At 34.4% G+C, this 16,770-nt stretch overlaps 1 protein-coding gene across 1 annotated transcript in view; it reads left to right on the forward strand.

Annotated features, from left to right (window-relative positions):
• Positions 1–292: 292 nt before the first annotated feature.
• The window catches only part of COPB2 (COPI coat complex subunit beta 2), a 40,399-nt gene continuing 23,921 nt past the window's right edge, over positions 293–16,770 (forward strand). Inside the window, exons 1-6 of the mRNA XM_072613520.1 lie at positions 293–428; positions 5,610–5,747; positions 10,014–10,100; positions 10,335–10,461; positions 11,305–11,453; positions 15,872–16,018. Coding sequence (XP_072469621.1) covers positions 426–428; positions 5,610–5,747; positions 10,014–10,100; positions 10,335–10,461; positions 11,305–11,453; positions 15,872–16,018 — 651 coding nt within the window. The 5' untranslated portion in view covers positions 293–425. The remainder of the gene's footprint in view (positions 429–5,609; positions 5,748–10,013; positions 10,101–10,334; positions 10,462–11,304; positions 11,454–15,871; positions 16,019–16,770) is intronic.

The raw sequence follows: 16,770 nt of genomic DNA on the forward strand, positions 1-16,770 counted from the left end.
GTCTTCCCTCGCTCCTCTGCTCAGGAGGGGCGGGCTCCCCTCAGCCTGGGGCTCCGCGGGGATGTCTCTCCTCCCGGACCCCACGTTCCCTGCACTGCCGCGGAACCTCTGGATCCTGGCCCAATAAGCATGCAATCCGGCTCAGGGAGACCCCCGGGCTCCGGGTGGGTTGCCAAGGCAACGGACGGAAGTGAGGTGTGCTGGGTGAGGAGGAATGTGAACCCCGAGCCCCGGCGCCGCGAAAACTCTCGCGAGGTTAGTCCCGGCGTTCCCGTGCTGAGACGCCAGATCTCGCGAGAGCCGGCCTCCCGGAAGCTCCACGTCAGTCAGTTGGTCAGTGTTCTGCCAGCGCCAGCGTCAACCCCGAGCTAGCGGGCCCCGGGACCCGGCATCGAGCGAGGGAGTTCGGCGTCGCTGACGGAGCCATGGTGAGACTTTGGCCTTGCAGGCTTCAAAATAAACGAAAGCGCGAGGCGGATCGGCGCTGGCCCTGCAGGGGTTGCCGTGGCCAGGGCAGCTCCGGAGATCTCCTCAGGGCCTCCTACGACGGGAGAGGGGGAGGGGAAGAGGGGCCCCGGGAGCCCTGGGCTTCTGCCGCCCGGTCCCCACCCGGCTGTGTGCAGGAGTTACGGGCCCAGGTGTTGTGGGACCACCGATTTCCGAAGGAGGGATGGGGCGGGGGACGGACCGCGAGCGGGAGGCGGGGCGGGCTGCAAGTGGGAGAAACGGGGTGTCGGCTTCTTTCCCTCGTGGGTGAACTCTTTGACCTCTCCGAGACGCAGTGTCCTTATACGTGAAGTGGAACGATAACACCTGTAGCCCCTGCCTCGCGGTGTTGTTCCTAGGACCAAATGAAGCCACTTGGGCACAGTGGTTTGCAGACCCTTAAAGCCCGGTATCACTGTCAGTCTGCTGCTGCTCTTCCTAGAGATGACACCCAGAGAAACCAGGACTGTGCTGACTTAGAGACTGGATCGTAATGGCTGGTTTTCGGGGCGGGTCATTTCTCAGGAGATGAAAGTGACAGTCATTGTTAGCATCAAAGTTGTACATTAAAAGCGTTCATTTAGATGCTTTTCACGTTATTTTCCAACTCTACGGTCATGATACAAAGCTGGAGGTACTTGATCTTATTATACAGCACTTAAAAGGTATAAAGTGAAGTAAAGAATGTCAAACGTTTTTATGTATATAAAGGACAAATTAAGTCTAATAAAATTGTCTCCAAACCCTTTTAACTAGAATTTTATAAATCTAGAAAAGTTGAAGTGTACATTACTAAAGTGTTTTACAACTATATTTTTTAAAAAGTTTGCTATATAAAAATGCCTATTATCCATTCCTTATATTTCTAAAAACAAAAGTTGTCTTTTTAATGTCACTTGAGTATTCTCATTCTCATAAATATCTTTACAAGTATTTGGTAGTGTGTTATTATATTCAGGGTTTCCTCAAAAGTGCACATTTCTTGCCTCTTAGGAAATGTAAAGAAGTCTTTCTGCCAGGTTGAATTATTTTTTTCTTTCCTTTTCCCATCACAAAGATTGATGGACTCAGAATAATTTCGTTATGAAAGAATTTTAGGAAAAAATTAATCTTTCAAGAGGAGGGGATGGAGGTCAGAAAAGGTTAAATGATTTGTCCAAAGTTACACAGTGAATAGCAACAACAGAGGTAGAATCATAGAGTTTGAAGGGATGTAACAAGTCATCTAGTCCTGTCCCTGAATCTCCTCCTACTGTGGCAAGTCAGCATTCAACCTATGTCTAAGCATCTTTAGGTACACAGCATTTAGTACTCCAGGAGACAGTCTACTCCAGTTTTAGAGAAATCTGATTTTTAGGAACTTCTTTGTAAGGTTGGGCTCATTCTATATAATTTTACCCACTGGTCTTTGTTTTGCTCTCTAAAATCACTCACACGATGGTTTTTTAAATATTTGAAGCTAATTTGTGCTAAATCTCCTCTCTTGAACAGTTTTTTCAATAATCCCATTTATGGCATGGTTATGAGTCCTTCTACCTCCCTTTTAGCTTGTCAATTTCCCTCTTAAAATGTAGCATCTAAATATAATAATACAAATGTGGTCTAACCAGTGCAGAGAGACTGTTCCTTTTTGGTTATGGAGATGTTTAAATACCACTTTTTTATGAAGCTTCCCTCAGGATGTCATGTGACATGTTATTTTGTATAGACATCTATGTAATGCATTAATTGTGTTTTATTTACCTATTAGACTATAAGCTTTATGAGGGCATGGGCTTTGTCTTAACTGATCTTTGTATCTTCCTTTGTTATCTAGAAAAAAATAGATGCTTACTGAAAGCCAAGTGTTACTAATGCCCAAGTGGACAAAGTTCCAGGGTAATTGTATAGTCAGTAGCATCAGATGCCGCAGAAATCAAGGAGGTTGAAAACTAAGGAGAGGCCATTGGCAGTTCACAGGTGTTTGGTGACATTCAGAAGAGTAATTTGGGTTAAATGACAAGGGAGGGAGTATAGAGTTCGTGAGTGATGAGGAAGTAGAGGCAGAGATAACAGTTCTTTTCAGGAATTTGGCAGTGAAAAGACTTTAAAAAAAAAGCAAGCCAGGATGTAGCTCAATGGAGCAGCAGCATAAAGAGATCATTTTTTAAAATAGGGGAGAATTAACATGTTTGTAGGTAGAGGGAAAGGAGCCACTTGGGGGAATTGCAGAGGGAGGCTGGAGTGGATGGAATCAAGAAAGCACAGAGAAGTACTAGAAGGTAGAAAAAGTATGTGAAGAAAACAGGGAAAGCCCAAGATAGTGAGGAACGTATGGCAGTGGATGTTTTGAAGTGAAAGGAAGGGAATGTTAGGTTGCTTGAAGTTCTCTAGAGAGGAGTAACTCATTGTCTCCTAAACGATCCTATTCTACTTGGGGATAGCTCTTTTGGTAGGTTTTTTTTTTCTGTATGTCAAGCAGATATCTACCTCTCCGTAACTTCTTATCAGAACTTTTTATTCTGTCATTTTGGGCCAAAAAGAACAAGGCTAATCCATCTTCCATTTGGCCCCCTCTCCCAAGTAATCTTATCCGCCACTAATTCTTGTTTGGGCTAAATATCAGTTATTTCAACCACTTCTCAAATAGCATGACCGAAGCTTTTCATCATACTGTTTGCTCTCCTCCAAGTTACATCCCAGGGTAGCTATAGTGGTGATTGTGATTATTGAATATTAATTCAGAATTTTTAGGATAGTAGAGGACTGAAAAAGAGCAAATAATGTCATTCTAACTTTTCAAAAAAGGGAATAGTCTATATTTTGTAACCTGAATTTGATTTCTGGTAAAGTTCTATAATGTATTATCAGAGGTATGGTTAATGAAAATCTGGAAAAGATAATTATCCTGGAATAGTTTGATCAAAACTAGGTTGTGCCAAAGTAATGTCACTGGATTTTTTCAGAGAATTAATTTTGCTACAGAATAACAGAATAGTTTTTCTAAGTTTCAGCAAAGTATTTGACTAAGTGTCTCATGCTGTCATAGATGTGGACTGGTTTTATGAGAGTAAAGCAAAGTGGATTCAGAATGGTTGAATGACTAAAACCAAAGAATACTCATTAATGGTTCAGTGACGACTTAGAGGTCTCTAATAGAGAGCTTGAACTTGGTCCTGTGCTGTTTAATATTTTATTAATGACTTGGATAAGGGGAAAGATGGCATGCTTCTTGTATTTGTAGATACAGGAAGGTAGACCGTATCTCTAATCCACTTTGGATGACAGAGTTGGGATCCAGAGGGCTCTTTAACCAGGTTAGAATGTTGGGCTAAATGAAATTAACAGAAATGTTATAGCAGTAACTAATACTAATAAAAAATTATAAAGCATTTACAAAGTTTGCAAATTGCTTTACATAATTTCATTTGATCCTCATAATAACCTCATAAGGTAAATACTACACTTATTATTAACCCTATCTTATGGATGAAGAAACTGAGGCTATGACCTTTTTAAATGATTTGTACAGGATCACGCAGCTAGTAAGGATCAGAGGTAGAATTTGAACCCGTATCTTACTCTTTAAAGTCCAGCACTCAGTCCACTATGCTATGTTTTGTCTCATTCTCAGAGTGATCACTTCCCTTTTCCAAGATTTCCATTCCACCTGTTTCAGTATCTAGTTTTTCCTTTTTTATTTAGGATCAGATTCAGAATAGCAGTCACCCTTGTTTTTCCCTTGTGAGGAGTGTATTTATTAAAGCAAACCAAGATTTAGCTGCTCTGCTTTTGACAGAGAGATCATGCCAACAGATGTTTGGAAAATTAAAATAAGACAACTCATGTTGTACTACATCCTCTGCTATGTTATTTCTTATCCAGCTGAATTGGGCTGTTTACCTCTTCGGTTACATGTCTTGCATTTTCCTGTCCCCATGACTTTACTCATGTTATTCTGTATTCCTGAAGTGTTATTTTTTGCTAGTTGTTTCTTTCATTCTTGAAAGATCAGCTAAAATAACTGTTCTGTCATGAGGCCTCTCTTGATCTTTGCAGTCTTTAACGAGTCTTTCCTTTTTAAACTTCTTATGGGACTTTGTTTACGTCTTTTATTGAGATGACTCATTATTTTATATTAAGGTTATTTCTGTGTTATATTATGATAGTAAATTTCAAGTTTCCTAAAGACAGGCACTAGATATTACTCTTATTAGCTCCTCCAGTGCTTAGCACATTGTGTAGTAAGAACTTAATAAGTAAATTGGCAAATTGAGAAATATGTAAAAAATTTGACAAATTAAGAAATATGTAAAAAAGTTTTTCTATGAGGACTTCAAGAAATGTTAAAGATATAATAAAATTTCTGTACAAGTGGATTTCCTTATGTTTATAGACATTTTTTTTCAGGTCCTGAACCAAAATGACCCATAAGTCTTATATGTCATCATTGTTAGGTAGTAGGAAAGCTAAGGATTTGATAGTTATGGAATATGAACTACTCTCCAGATAAATTTTTAGACCATGTTTGAAGCTGGACATGTATTATTAGTTCTAAACTCAAAAGAATCAAAGTGCCAGAGCCCGTAAAGTATCATAAACGTTTTCATGTGAACTCCAGAATCCTTTGGTGATTGTGTATTACACTTGTCTCTTACAAGTCAATTTTCCTTTAAATTGTTTAACATTTAGTTATTTTTGCCAAAACAATTCTATTACTTGAACTTATGTAAGGCTTTCGTAATTACATACACACATATATAATATGTATATTTTGAATTTTTATTTATATAATTTATTATATATAGTTACAATTTAATATTATTTGTACTCTTTAAAATGACAGTGACTTTTTTTTTTGGTCAGGGCAAATTATAGAAGCACAAAATTACAAGAGAGAATTATGATGGCTAGATAATTAGGCTTAAGATTTGGCCATGTGAACATTTCTATATATTTGTGTTTTCTGTGGTAGGAGAGGAAATAGGAATACTAAACCTGAAAATTTTTCTGAATTTTGGTGTGGTGAAGAAAAAAATTTGTCTTATACTAACTAGAATATAATAGAGTTTTTATATAAGATGGGAAACTTCTTGAAAAACTGATTGTATTTTAATAATTTAATGTTTTTAATTTCTCCATAGCCTCTTAGACTTGATATCAAGAGAAAGTTAACTGCTCGATCTGATCGTGTCAAGAGTGTTGATTTGCATCCTACAGAGCCATGGATGTTGGCTAGTCTTTACAATGGCAGTGTCTGTGTTTGGAATCATGAAACACAGGTAGGGATATTTTTTTTTAAGAGCACTTAAGTAGAAATAAAGTGTATTAGTGTATGCTCAGTGTAAAAGTAAAAGATATATTAATAGATTCTCACCATGAATTCATCAAATTTGTTAAATATATATGTGTTTACAAAAAATTTCTGATAATCTTAAAAATTAGTTTTACTGACTTAGATATTGTTATGCAATATATTTGTATCTTGTAAGAGAATATATAGGATGTGGAGCAAGGAGAGTCAATTCTTGATCACATATATGTTATTATTAATATAGTAGATTATATACCTGGAATGTAGGTGACTACCACATTGCTATATCTAACCTTAGTCTTTTTAGCGTGTCAGGGGCATATTTCCAACTGTCTGGATATTGCAAACTATATTTCCCTAAAGCTTCAAAAATTCAACATGTCCAAAACTGAATTCTTCACCATAGTCACCTTACTTCTAAACTTTGCTATTTCTATGTTGGACACTACCATCTTTCAGGTCCACCTAAGTTTGCAACTTTGATGTTATTTTTTTTTTAATTATTTAAAAATATTTATTATCTTTTGTTTTCAACATTCACTTCCATAAGTTTTTGAGTTTTAAATTTTCTCCCTCTGTCCAAGACGGCATGCAGTGTGATATGGGCTCTCTATATACATTCATATTAAACATGTTTTCACATTATTCATGTTGTAAATAAGAATTAGAGCCATGGAAGGAACTGTGGTATCATTCTTGACTCTCTTTTACCCCTCGTCTCCAATCATTTGCCGAATCTTGTCAGTTCTACCCATCAGAGCATCTCTTGAATTTATCCCCTCCTCTCCACTTTCAAGGCTGTTAACCTACTTCAAGTTCTTATTGCCTCTCTTCTGTTTGGAGACAAGTAGTCTCCTAATCAATATCCTCACTTCCAATCTAGTTGGTGCAATGAACAGAGCCCTGGATTTTGAGCCTCTGTTATGTTAATCTCTGGCTGCCAAAATGATTTTCTAAAGCACTGGTCTGACCATGTCACCCTTATATTCATTTGATTCCATTGGCTTCCTATTACCTCTGGGATCAAATATAAACATCTATTTGATTTTTGTTGAACTCATGTATTTGCTCCACAATTTGGGAATTGTGTCTTATATTGTCTACTCTCATCATTTCTTTGTTTTGTCTACTTCTCTGTATTGTAATCTCCTTGAGGGCAGGGATTTCCCTTCTGTATCATTCAGATAATCTTTTAGGCCCTGGGTCTGTATTGCTTGATTGACTAATTTCTACTCTTGATTAACTTCCTACCACATCATTCTTACCAGTAGAATTTTTTTTTTTTTTTTTACCATTTTCCTTGTATTGTATTCGATGCCTCACAAAGTTGCTATTTTGATTTTTCTTCTGCTCTGCTGTTTCACTTAATGAAAATGTCATGATTGTAAAGGCTGTTGAGGATTTTCTTGTCTCTCCATACCCTTATATGATGATCTTTTAGAAAATAATCTTAGAGACAGCAAATCTGGATATATTTGCTATATTGTATCTGCCATTCAGTATAGCCAGTCTCCTGTTCCCTTCAGTGCAAAAATTCTTTTTGTGTGTCTTCTCAGAAATTGTGTTCACATCTCTCTGCTAAAAGAAGATTTGAGAGAGAACACTTTGATTTTTAGTGTTTATAGGGAAAGGACTTCAAAGTAGGATTGAGGAAAACACACATTTATAATTCCTATTTCTATTCTTTGCAAAATTGTGTCCTAAATTTCTAGCTTGCTAGCTACATGTAGAATCCAGTTTTAATGATTTTGAAAAGACACCCAGATTGACACAATGAATCTAATCTTTGTTAATGTGGAAGCTTAATAAAACAATACAAAGGAGAATTCCATCATGGTTCTTACTATTTTGGCTTAGGAAAGGTAAGCTTTTTTTTTTTTTTTGCAGGGGTAGATAGGGCTACTTAAAAGAATTTTACTTTTTCTAATGCAGTGACATCTGAGAGGGCCATTACTCCTATATTGTGCTTTAATTATATTTAATGCAGTACAATGTCTTAATAGAATTTGGTATGTTATTGAAAATTTTTTTGAGTTTTATAACTGGTTTTTTGGTAAAGAGTGCTCCAAGATGGTGGCAAGTTGTAAAGGGAAATGAGTTGCTTTGTGAATTGTCATAGCTCAGAAACTTGAGAACTTAACACTTGTATGGGATCTTTCATTAAACAGAGTTCATCATATTCACATAAACCATTGTTAGTGTGAGTCTCCTGGGCAGAAATGAAAAATAGGTTTGCTGTTATAGAACTGCTATTATAGAGCAGTGGTGTCAAACTCAAATTGAACTGGACCCCTGTGGAGCTCTTACTGACATAGAAAACCACAACTTAACATTTTAGTATTGTATTGCATTTTTTGTTTTGTTAAACGTTTCCCAATTACATTTTGACCTGATTTTGGGAGTTTTATAAGCAGATTTGACAACTGTCTTATAGCAAACTCATTAATTCCAGTTATTCCTAACCTGTTGCTTGAAGAAAGATTCAAAGGAAATGTATTTTGTTAAAAATAAATTATCTATTGATGTATTCCTCTATTACAGTGGATAATAGAGTATACCTGAAAAAAAATGTTTTTATTTTAGAACTGTGTCAGAGAATAGTTATCTGTAAAACGTTAGAAAGTTATCTATGAATATCTTAATTTAGGTACTTAATTATTTTGTGCATATCTTCATATTCTATGTATTGCACTGATAAAATAAAGATTATTCGGGAATAATCTATTTGTGAAAATATTGACCCAGAAACTTTGAAGAGGAAGAATTCTTAGGGATGGAGTTGCTTATTTTCCAGCTGTTTCCTTTCTGTCCACCTGTTTCTACAAAGTAGAAACTAGATGATATTGTTTTAATTCATTGTTCAGTTGTGTCTGACTCTTCATGACCCCATTTGGGGTTTTCTTGGCAAAGATACTAGAGTTGTTTGCCATTTCCTTCTCCAGCCCATTGTATAGATGAGGAAACTGAGACAGATAGGGTTAAGTGACTTGGCCAGGATCACACAGCTAATAAGTATATGAGGCTACATTTTAACTCAGGGTCTTCCTGACTCCAGGTCCAATGCTCTATTCACTGTGCCACTTAGCTGCCCTGCTTTAATGCTCTGGCAAATGACAACAGAGAAATTATACTAAGACAGGTCATGCTAATATTAAAATAGTTGAAAGATTTTTTTTTATGTTAGGGAACTCCTTCAGATACCAGATCATTACTATTCTCAACACATTTCTTCTATAGGAATCTTGCAGAAAGAGTGATGGGAATAAGGAATGGCGACCTAGTCTTGTTTTTTTCTGGTCAAAATTAATTAATTTGACTTTAAAGGCTTTACACAAATATCCTTGAAGACCTGTTAGATATGATTAAACCATTAATTAGCATTTCTGTCCCTGTTTTCCTAGACATATTTTAAAAGGAGGCGAGAGGTACAACTATGAAAACAAATTTTATAGTTTTAAGCAAGTTGTCTTTGTTAGCAAATTTGAAAATACTGTTTGCTCCATAAAACACTAACTCATTTTTGTCAGTTAAAAGAGCATTAATTTTATCTAAATGTCATCTAGCACATTATAGATTGGAGTATTTACTCTATTTTTTGATTTGGTGGTTTTAATTATTAAATATTGCAAGATAGAAAATGGTGTCATATTTAATGCTTTCTTCAGCTTATTGTTAAAATTAAAGGGCAAAATTCCATCACTGTAATTATATTATGTATTAGTAGCAGGTGTTGAAGAATAAAGAAAATTAACTTTTTTCCTTTTAATATGATATTGCAATTAATTTCTGTGACTCTTCAAATAACAGTAAGATTCCATTAGGTCTAAATAGAGGGATCAAATTGGAAGGAAGGTAGCTAGAAAGGAAGAAGGAGGAAAAAAGGCAGCATATTAAAATATAATTGGGAAATGTTTAACAGAATAAATTGCATTACGTAGATAACATAGATAATGTTAATTTATGGATTTCTAAGTCAGTATACTGCCTGCAAGGGTCATTTCTATTTGAATTTAACACCACTGATCTAAATCATATCAGATATAATAAATACACTTGACAAGATATGGGGAAAAAAAGATAAATGATAGAATTAGAGTGCTTTTTCATATATATCATTTTTGGTCTCTTGTCATCTGCAGTTGACAGAGTTCATTGTTTCTAAACTAGTTTCTAAAAGTTTCTAAACTTCATTTTATCGTAACATCAGCATATTTCTTTCTTTTAAAATTTTAAGACTCTGGTGAAGACATTTGAAGTATGTGATCTTCCTGTTCGAGCTGCAAAGTTTGTTGCAAGGAAGAATTGGGTAGTCACAGGAGCAGTAAGTAGTCCAAATCTTTGAGAGTACTTTCCTTTCCTTTTATCATTTTCTGAATTACTTAACAAATATGTAAATAATTTCCAGAATTTTCTTTTTCCATCTTGTTTATTAATCAGTGAAATTTTTTGAAGGCTCAGCTTTATTACTTGTGCCTATAATGAGACTTTTGTTCAATTTACTTTATAAATGTGATATTGGTTCTTATTTGGAAATTTTTGTTGCTCTTCTCTCTAGGATGACATGCAAATCAGAGTCTTCAATTATAACACTTTGGAGAGAGTTCATATGTTTGAAGCACACTCAGACTACATTCGTTGTATTGCTGTCCATCCAACTCAGCCTTTCATTCTAACTAGCAGTGGTAAGACATTATATAATATACTTCTTTATCATCCCAAACTCTCTAGGTTATTCAGTTTCCATTCACTAAGAAATCCTGTTCTTTTACTGCTGTTTCAGTTGAAATTTCTAACATCCACTAGCATATGGGATGTTTAAATTAGCTAACTACTTTTGTGTTTTTAATGAAATATCAACTGTGCTTTAGAATTTGAAAAGTGATAACTGAAATAGGAAGACTCGAAGGTCTAGGTGCTCAAACATCTGCCAAACAGAAAGCTCATTTATATGCTGATGAGTGAAGTCTTGGCAGATTTCCACTTCCCAGTCAATTTTACTTTTATGGTTCGACTAGCTTTGCTTATTAACATAATGCACAAAACAGTGAGTTTTTTAGAGACCTTCTGTAAAATGAATGTCATTAGATTGGTTTTGAACATTTAAACCATTTAAAAATTAAAATCAAGATGTGAGCATTAATGATTAGTTCTTTTATACTTTGATAGCAATGTCTTTTTCATCATAATAGCCATTTCAGATTCCTGCAGAGCTAGTGATATCCTCTAATCAATTATACTGAGCTATCGCCTCCAGTCATATTTATTTCTTAGTTATTATTTCTTTGAATTTTTTCAGAAAATGCTTATACTTGCTTATATTATTGCATAAAATTTACATATATGCTTTAAAAAGTTAGTGTTCAGTCACTGATTTTATTTTTGTTCTTTTGAAAGTATAGTTTGCATTTTTTCCTCCCATTTTAGAATGATGGAGTAGTAAGCTTTTTAAAGTCTTTTGTAAGGACAGTGACTATAATATAAACAGGTTATTAACTTGAAAATTTTCCTTTCTTTTTTTAACCTAGATGACATGCTCATAAAACTATGGGATTGGGATAAAAAATGGTCTTGCTCACAAGTGTTTGAAGGACATACTCACTATGTTATGCAGATTGTTATCAACCCTAAGGACAATAATCAGTTTGCCAGTGCCTCTTTGGATAGAACTATCAAGGTACAGTAGACATATTTGTGTTGACCGTGGTTGTTAGTGAATTTTAGATGGTTCTTCTTCATCTCCACAGAGGTTAATTAGTATTTTAAAAATTCTTCTCAAAAGCTCATTTTGAAGTCATATATGTCCTTTTATTTTGAATCAAAAGTATAATTTTAATTTCTCTTTTTAAAATGACTCACAGCACCTAATGTAGTATTATAACTAAAAGTTTAGGTGTGCTAGGGTATTGATTTTTAGGTATTAGCAAATTTTTATATATAATATTTTATTTTTTCCTCCAATCACATTTTAAAACAATTTTTAACATTTAAAAAAAAATTTGAGTTCTAAATTTTATCTCTTCCTCCCTCCTCTTCCCCTCCCTGAGAGTGTAAACAATCAGATTATAGGTTATACAGATGCAATCATGTGGAACGTGTTAGCAAACTTTTAAAAATGTCAGAACCTTTTCTAGTTACTGGTTCCCTGTCTCGTCTGCTTTTTAACATTTTTGTTGTTCTCTGCTGTATATACTGTTGTCTTTGTTTTTTTAAATCCGGATACCCTTTTTTCTTAATTATTTTTCTTAGCATTGTAACATTCATAAATTAAAACTCATGTTTCTAATGTTGGTTGTTGCTTGCCTCTAATCTTTCAACTAATTTAGTTATTATCTTGATCATTTTTTAAACCCTTGTTCAGCTCATACAGAATGCTATGATTAGGGCTTTTCTTAAGGTTTTATCCTTCCTTCCATGTGAGCCCTAATCTAGTGCAAAGAACACTGGAGGATTTAAACATGGGATCAAGTCCATTCGCAGCTATTTAATAGCGATGTAACCTTGACTAAGTCTCTTAACTTTACTGAATATGAGTTTTCTTATCTGTAAAGTAAGAGGGCTGGATTGCATGACTTTAATAAAGTTCCTTTGTAGCTCTGAAGTTCTGATTTTCTCTCCCTCCTCCTTCTGTTTTTCCTTGTTTATGGCAAAGAATTGAAATATTCAAGCTTCCTTTCTGGACTTTATCATTCTATCCTACTAGATAGTATATACACTGAAATCGCAGATTTTAAATTGTTTATATATTTTTATATCCTCTATGAGTCTATTGCAAAAGGCTGTTGAATGAATGATTTATTTGTACTTCTTTGTTCTGGTATAGCATGATTGAATATTTCCTATTCTCTTTGTTAATATTTGTTTTCTCAGTCCCCTTTGAGATTATTAAAAAGTAGCTTTTTTCTTTGGAAGGAACTTCTTAAATTCCTTTCCATAAGCTTTACAATGTATCTTTTGTAAGAAGTGTTAAGTCTTTTAGTTGTGACCACAGGAATGCTGAATAACTTGTATACCTTACTTAACTTTGATATGTATCTAGCACAACTTCATTTGCCATTGTAATGTGCAGGCTACCAAGAGAGCAAATTATTGTGTACTCCAAGCCCAACTTATTTCATTGTTCTTGTAGGAAGCGATCCAACATCAAAAAACACCCCCTCCCCACTCCCACTCAAATGTGTGCCTATACCTGTTTTTTTTTAAATTTTGAACTTAAGGAATAAAACAATCATTTCCATGACATAGTAGAATAAGAAAAAATAATGATTGCACATGAAGCTGCAATATGTACAACTGTGCTGTTCTGTATGTACAACTATGTATGTCTACACATATGCATTATGAAACTATGCTATTCCATTATCATTTAACTCTTCCCCCCACCATGAGTACCATTAGACACAAATATGTATGTGTGTGTTTGTGTATATGTATGTGTTTGTATATACTGTCATTCTGAACATACTTTTATTTTTTCTCTGGATGCACATAGTATCTTCATAGGTCTTTTGTAGTTGATTTGAATATTTGTAGTAAAAATTATTTAGTTACTCAAAGTTCTTAAAACAATATTGCTGTTATATACAGCATTTTTTTGTTTCTGCTCATTTCACTCTTCATTATTTCATTGGTAAGATCATCGAGCTCATCATTTCTTATAACATGATATCATTCCATCACAATCATATACCACAACTTGTTCAGCCTTTTTCCAATAGATGGGCATCCCTGCAATTTCCAGTTCTTTATCACTGCAAAAAGGTGTGTTATAAATACTATAGAACATATAAGTTCCTTTTACCCTAATCATCTTTGGAAACAGACCTAGCATGATATTGCCGGGTTGAAAGGTATAGGCAATTTAATAACCCTTTGGGCATAATTCCAGATTGCTTTCCAAAATAGTTGGATCGGTTCACAGTTCCACCAATAGTGGATTAATGTCTCAATTTTTCCATATCCCCTCCAACATTTGTTGCTTTCCTCTTTAGTTACTTTAACCAATCTGATAGGTATGAAATGATACCTCAAGGTTGTTTTAATTTTCATTTCTCTAATCAATAATGTTAGAGCATTTTTTTCATATGACTATAGATTGTTTTGATTTCTTCATTAGAAAACTGTCTATTCATATCTTTTGACCATTTATCAAATGTGAAATGACTCATATTCTTCTAGATTTGACAGAGTTCTATGTATATTCGAGATATGAGACCTTTATCTGAGAAACTGTCTTTAAATATTACCCCCAATTTTCTGCTTTCCTTCTACTCTTGGTCACATTTGTTTTATTTGTACAAAACCTTTTTAATTTAGTGTAATTGAAATTATCCGTTTTACACATCACACTGCCCTCTGTCTCTTGTTTATTCATAAATTGTTTACCTATCCACAAGTCTGATAAGAAATATGTCCAATTTTCTTCAAATTGTCTTATAATATCTCTCCTTATATGTAGGTCATGTATCTATTTTGACCTTGTTTTGGTAAATAGTGTAAGATATAGATCTGTACCAAATTTCTGCCAGACTGCTTTCCAGCTTTCCCAACAATTTTTACCAGATAAATGAATTCTTATCCCCAAAACTTAAGTTTTTACACTTGCCAAATACAAAGTTACTGTAGTCATTTATATCTGTAAGTTCTATGTCTACTTTGTTCCGCTGATCTGTCTTTCTATTTCTTAGCAGTTCCAGATGGTTTTGATGGTTGCAACCTTATAATATAGTTTTAAGATCTGGTACTGCAAGACCTTCTTCTTTTACATTTTTTTCCCCATTAGTTCTTTTGATATTCTTGACCTTTTGTTCTTCCAAAGGAATTTTGTTATTTTTTTTCTAACTCAGTAAAATCATATTTTGGTAATTTAATTGGTTTGGCATTGGATATTTAAGTTAATACAGGTAAAATTGTCATTTTTTTGATATTGGCCTGCCTACCCATGAACAATTAATCTTTCTCTAATTATTTACATCTTGATTTTATTTGTATAAAAAGTTTTTTATAATTTTGTTCATATAGTTCCTGGGTTTGTTTTGCCAGGTATACTCCCAGATATTTAATACTGTCTAGAATTATTTTAAATGTGGTATCTCTTAACCATCTCTTCTTGCAGGATTTTGTTTGTGGTATGTAGCAATGCTGATGGTTTATGTGGATTTACTTTATGTCCTGCTACTTTGCGAAAATTATTATTTCAACTAACTTTTTAGTTGAATCTTTGGGATTTTCCAGGTATAGCCTAATATCATCTTCAAAAAGATAGTTTTATTACCTCACTTTTTAATCTGATTCCTTCTATTTCTTTTTTTTCTCTTATTGCTATTGTTAGGATTTCCAGTACAATATTGAATAATGTTGGTCACAGTGGGCATCCTTGTTTCTTGTTCATCCTTGTTCAGGCAACACCTGATCTTACTGGGAAGGCCTCTAGCTTATCCCCATTACAAATAATGCTTGCTCATGGTTTTAGGTAAATGCATTTTATCAGTTTAAGGAAAGATCCATTTATACCTATACTTTCAAGTCTTTTTTAATAGAAATGAGATTGCACTTTATCAAAAGTTTTTTCTTTGTCTTGATATAATCACATTTTTTGTTATTTTTATTATTGACATAATCTTAGTAGGACAGCTGTTTTACCTCTTTATTTTTGCTTCTCTGTGTCCATTCTGAGGCAGTGTTCTGTCTGTTTATAGAGAAAATTTGGAGAGCCTAGAATTTTATGACCTACTCCACCATCTTCCCAGAATTCCTTCTCTTGTACAAATCTTTATGATACATTTTAAATTTACTTTGAATGTTTCTAAGATTAAGCTTCCCTGCAAACATACACTTCTGTTTTTTATTGCCTTTCTCTGATAACATTTCCCACTGTGTGCCCATTGGAACAGAGGTCCTAATTCTGTCCCAACAGTGTACTTCTGATGTACTCATTTTGTCCCCTGAGGCTTCTCTGTCATCCCCCCATTCCCTCCAAAAAGCCAACAACAATGAGAAATTCAGGGAAAGTTAGAAGGACATTTTTGATATCATTTTAGTGTAGTGATACTAGATTCTGAAAAGTTAAAACAGATATTTCTTTTTTCTTTGAAGGTGTGGCAACTTGGTTCTTCCTCACCTAACTTTACTTTGGAGGGCCATGAGAAGGGAGTGAACTGCATTGATTACTATAGTGGTGGTGACAAACCATATCTCATTTCAGGAGCAGACGATCGCCTTGTTAAAATATGGGACTACCAGGTATAATGTTTTCATTACTTAAAAATGTTGCAGATTTAATTAGTTTGTTTGCATTTTTTACTTAAATAGAAGTTGAAACTTTGGCTTGCTCAGTTTCATATTTAATTTTGGGTTTATATTTAAACCACTCTCTTAGAAAAATCAAGTCATAGAGTAAGACAAAAATCCAGTTATTTTTAAGTATGAGATAAATATATTTTTATATTCTCTTTGAATCAGAAAAGCAAAAAGATTAGCATTTTAATACGAGCGATTGTTTTCAGCTTTCATTGACCTCTTGGGCAGACTTACTCTTGAAAAACAGAATTGAGAAAATAGAGGAGTGGTTTTGTTGTATGGGCAGAGATAGTATACTTTCCTTCATGCATGTCACTTCACTAGTCTTTCAGTTGTGAACTTCATTTCCTTTTTCTTTCTGCTTCTATGATTTTCTTAATCACACATCCATTTTCTGACTGTCACATTGACAGATATTCAGAAGTGATTAATGTGATGTGGCTTTAGATTACCAGTCTTAGGTTGTGAGCGTACTTAATATTCATACTTATATTTAAACTTAATTATGTAAGTCCATGAGCTTACATATTAAAAATAACATCATGCTGTTCTTAAGACAGCCCACTAGAGATATGATAGTTTACAAAGGAAAGGTTTATTATCCTAGGAATAGAGATACTCAGATGGAAACAAGAATTTTTGTGTGTGTGCCTCTTTAAATAGGATATTACTCCTTTTTACTTTCAGGCATGGTA

Source organism: Notamacropus eugenii, chromosome 5, assembly GCF_028372415.1.
Source record: "Notamacropus eugenii isolate mMacEug1 chromosome 5, mMacEug1.pri_v2, whole genome shotgun sequence".
NCBI lineage: Eukaryota > Metazoa > Chordata > Mammalia > Diprotodontia > Macropodidae > Notamacropus > Notamacropus eugenii.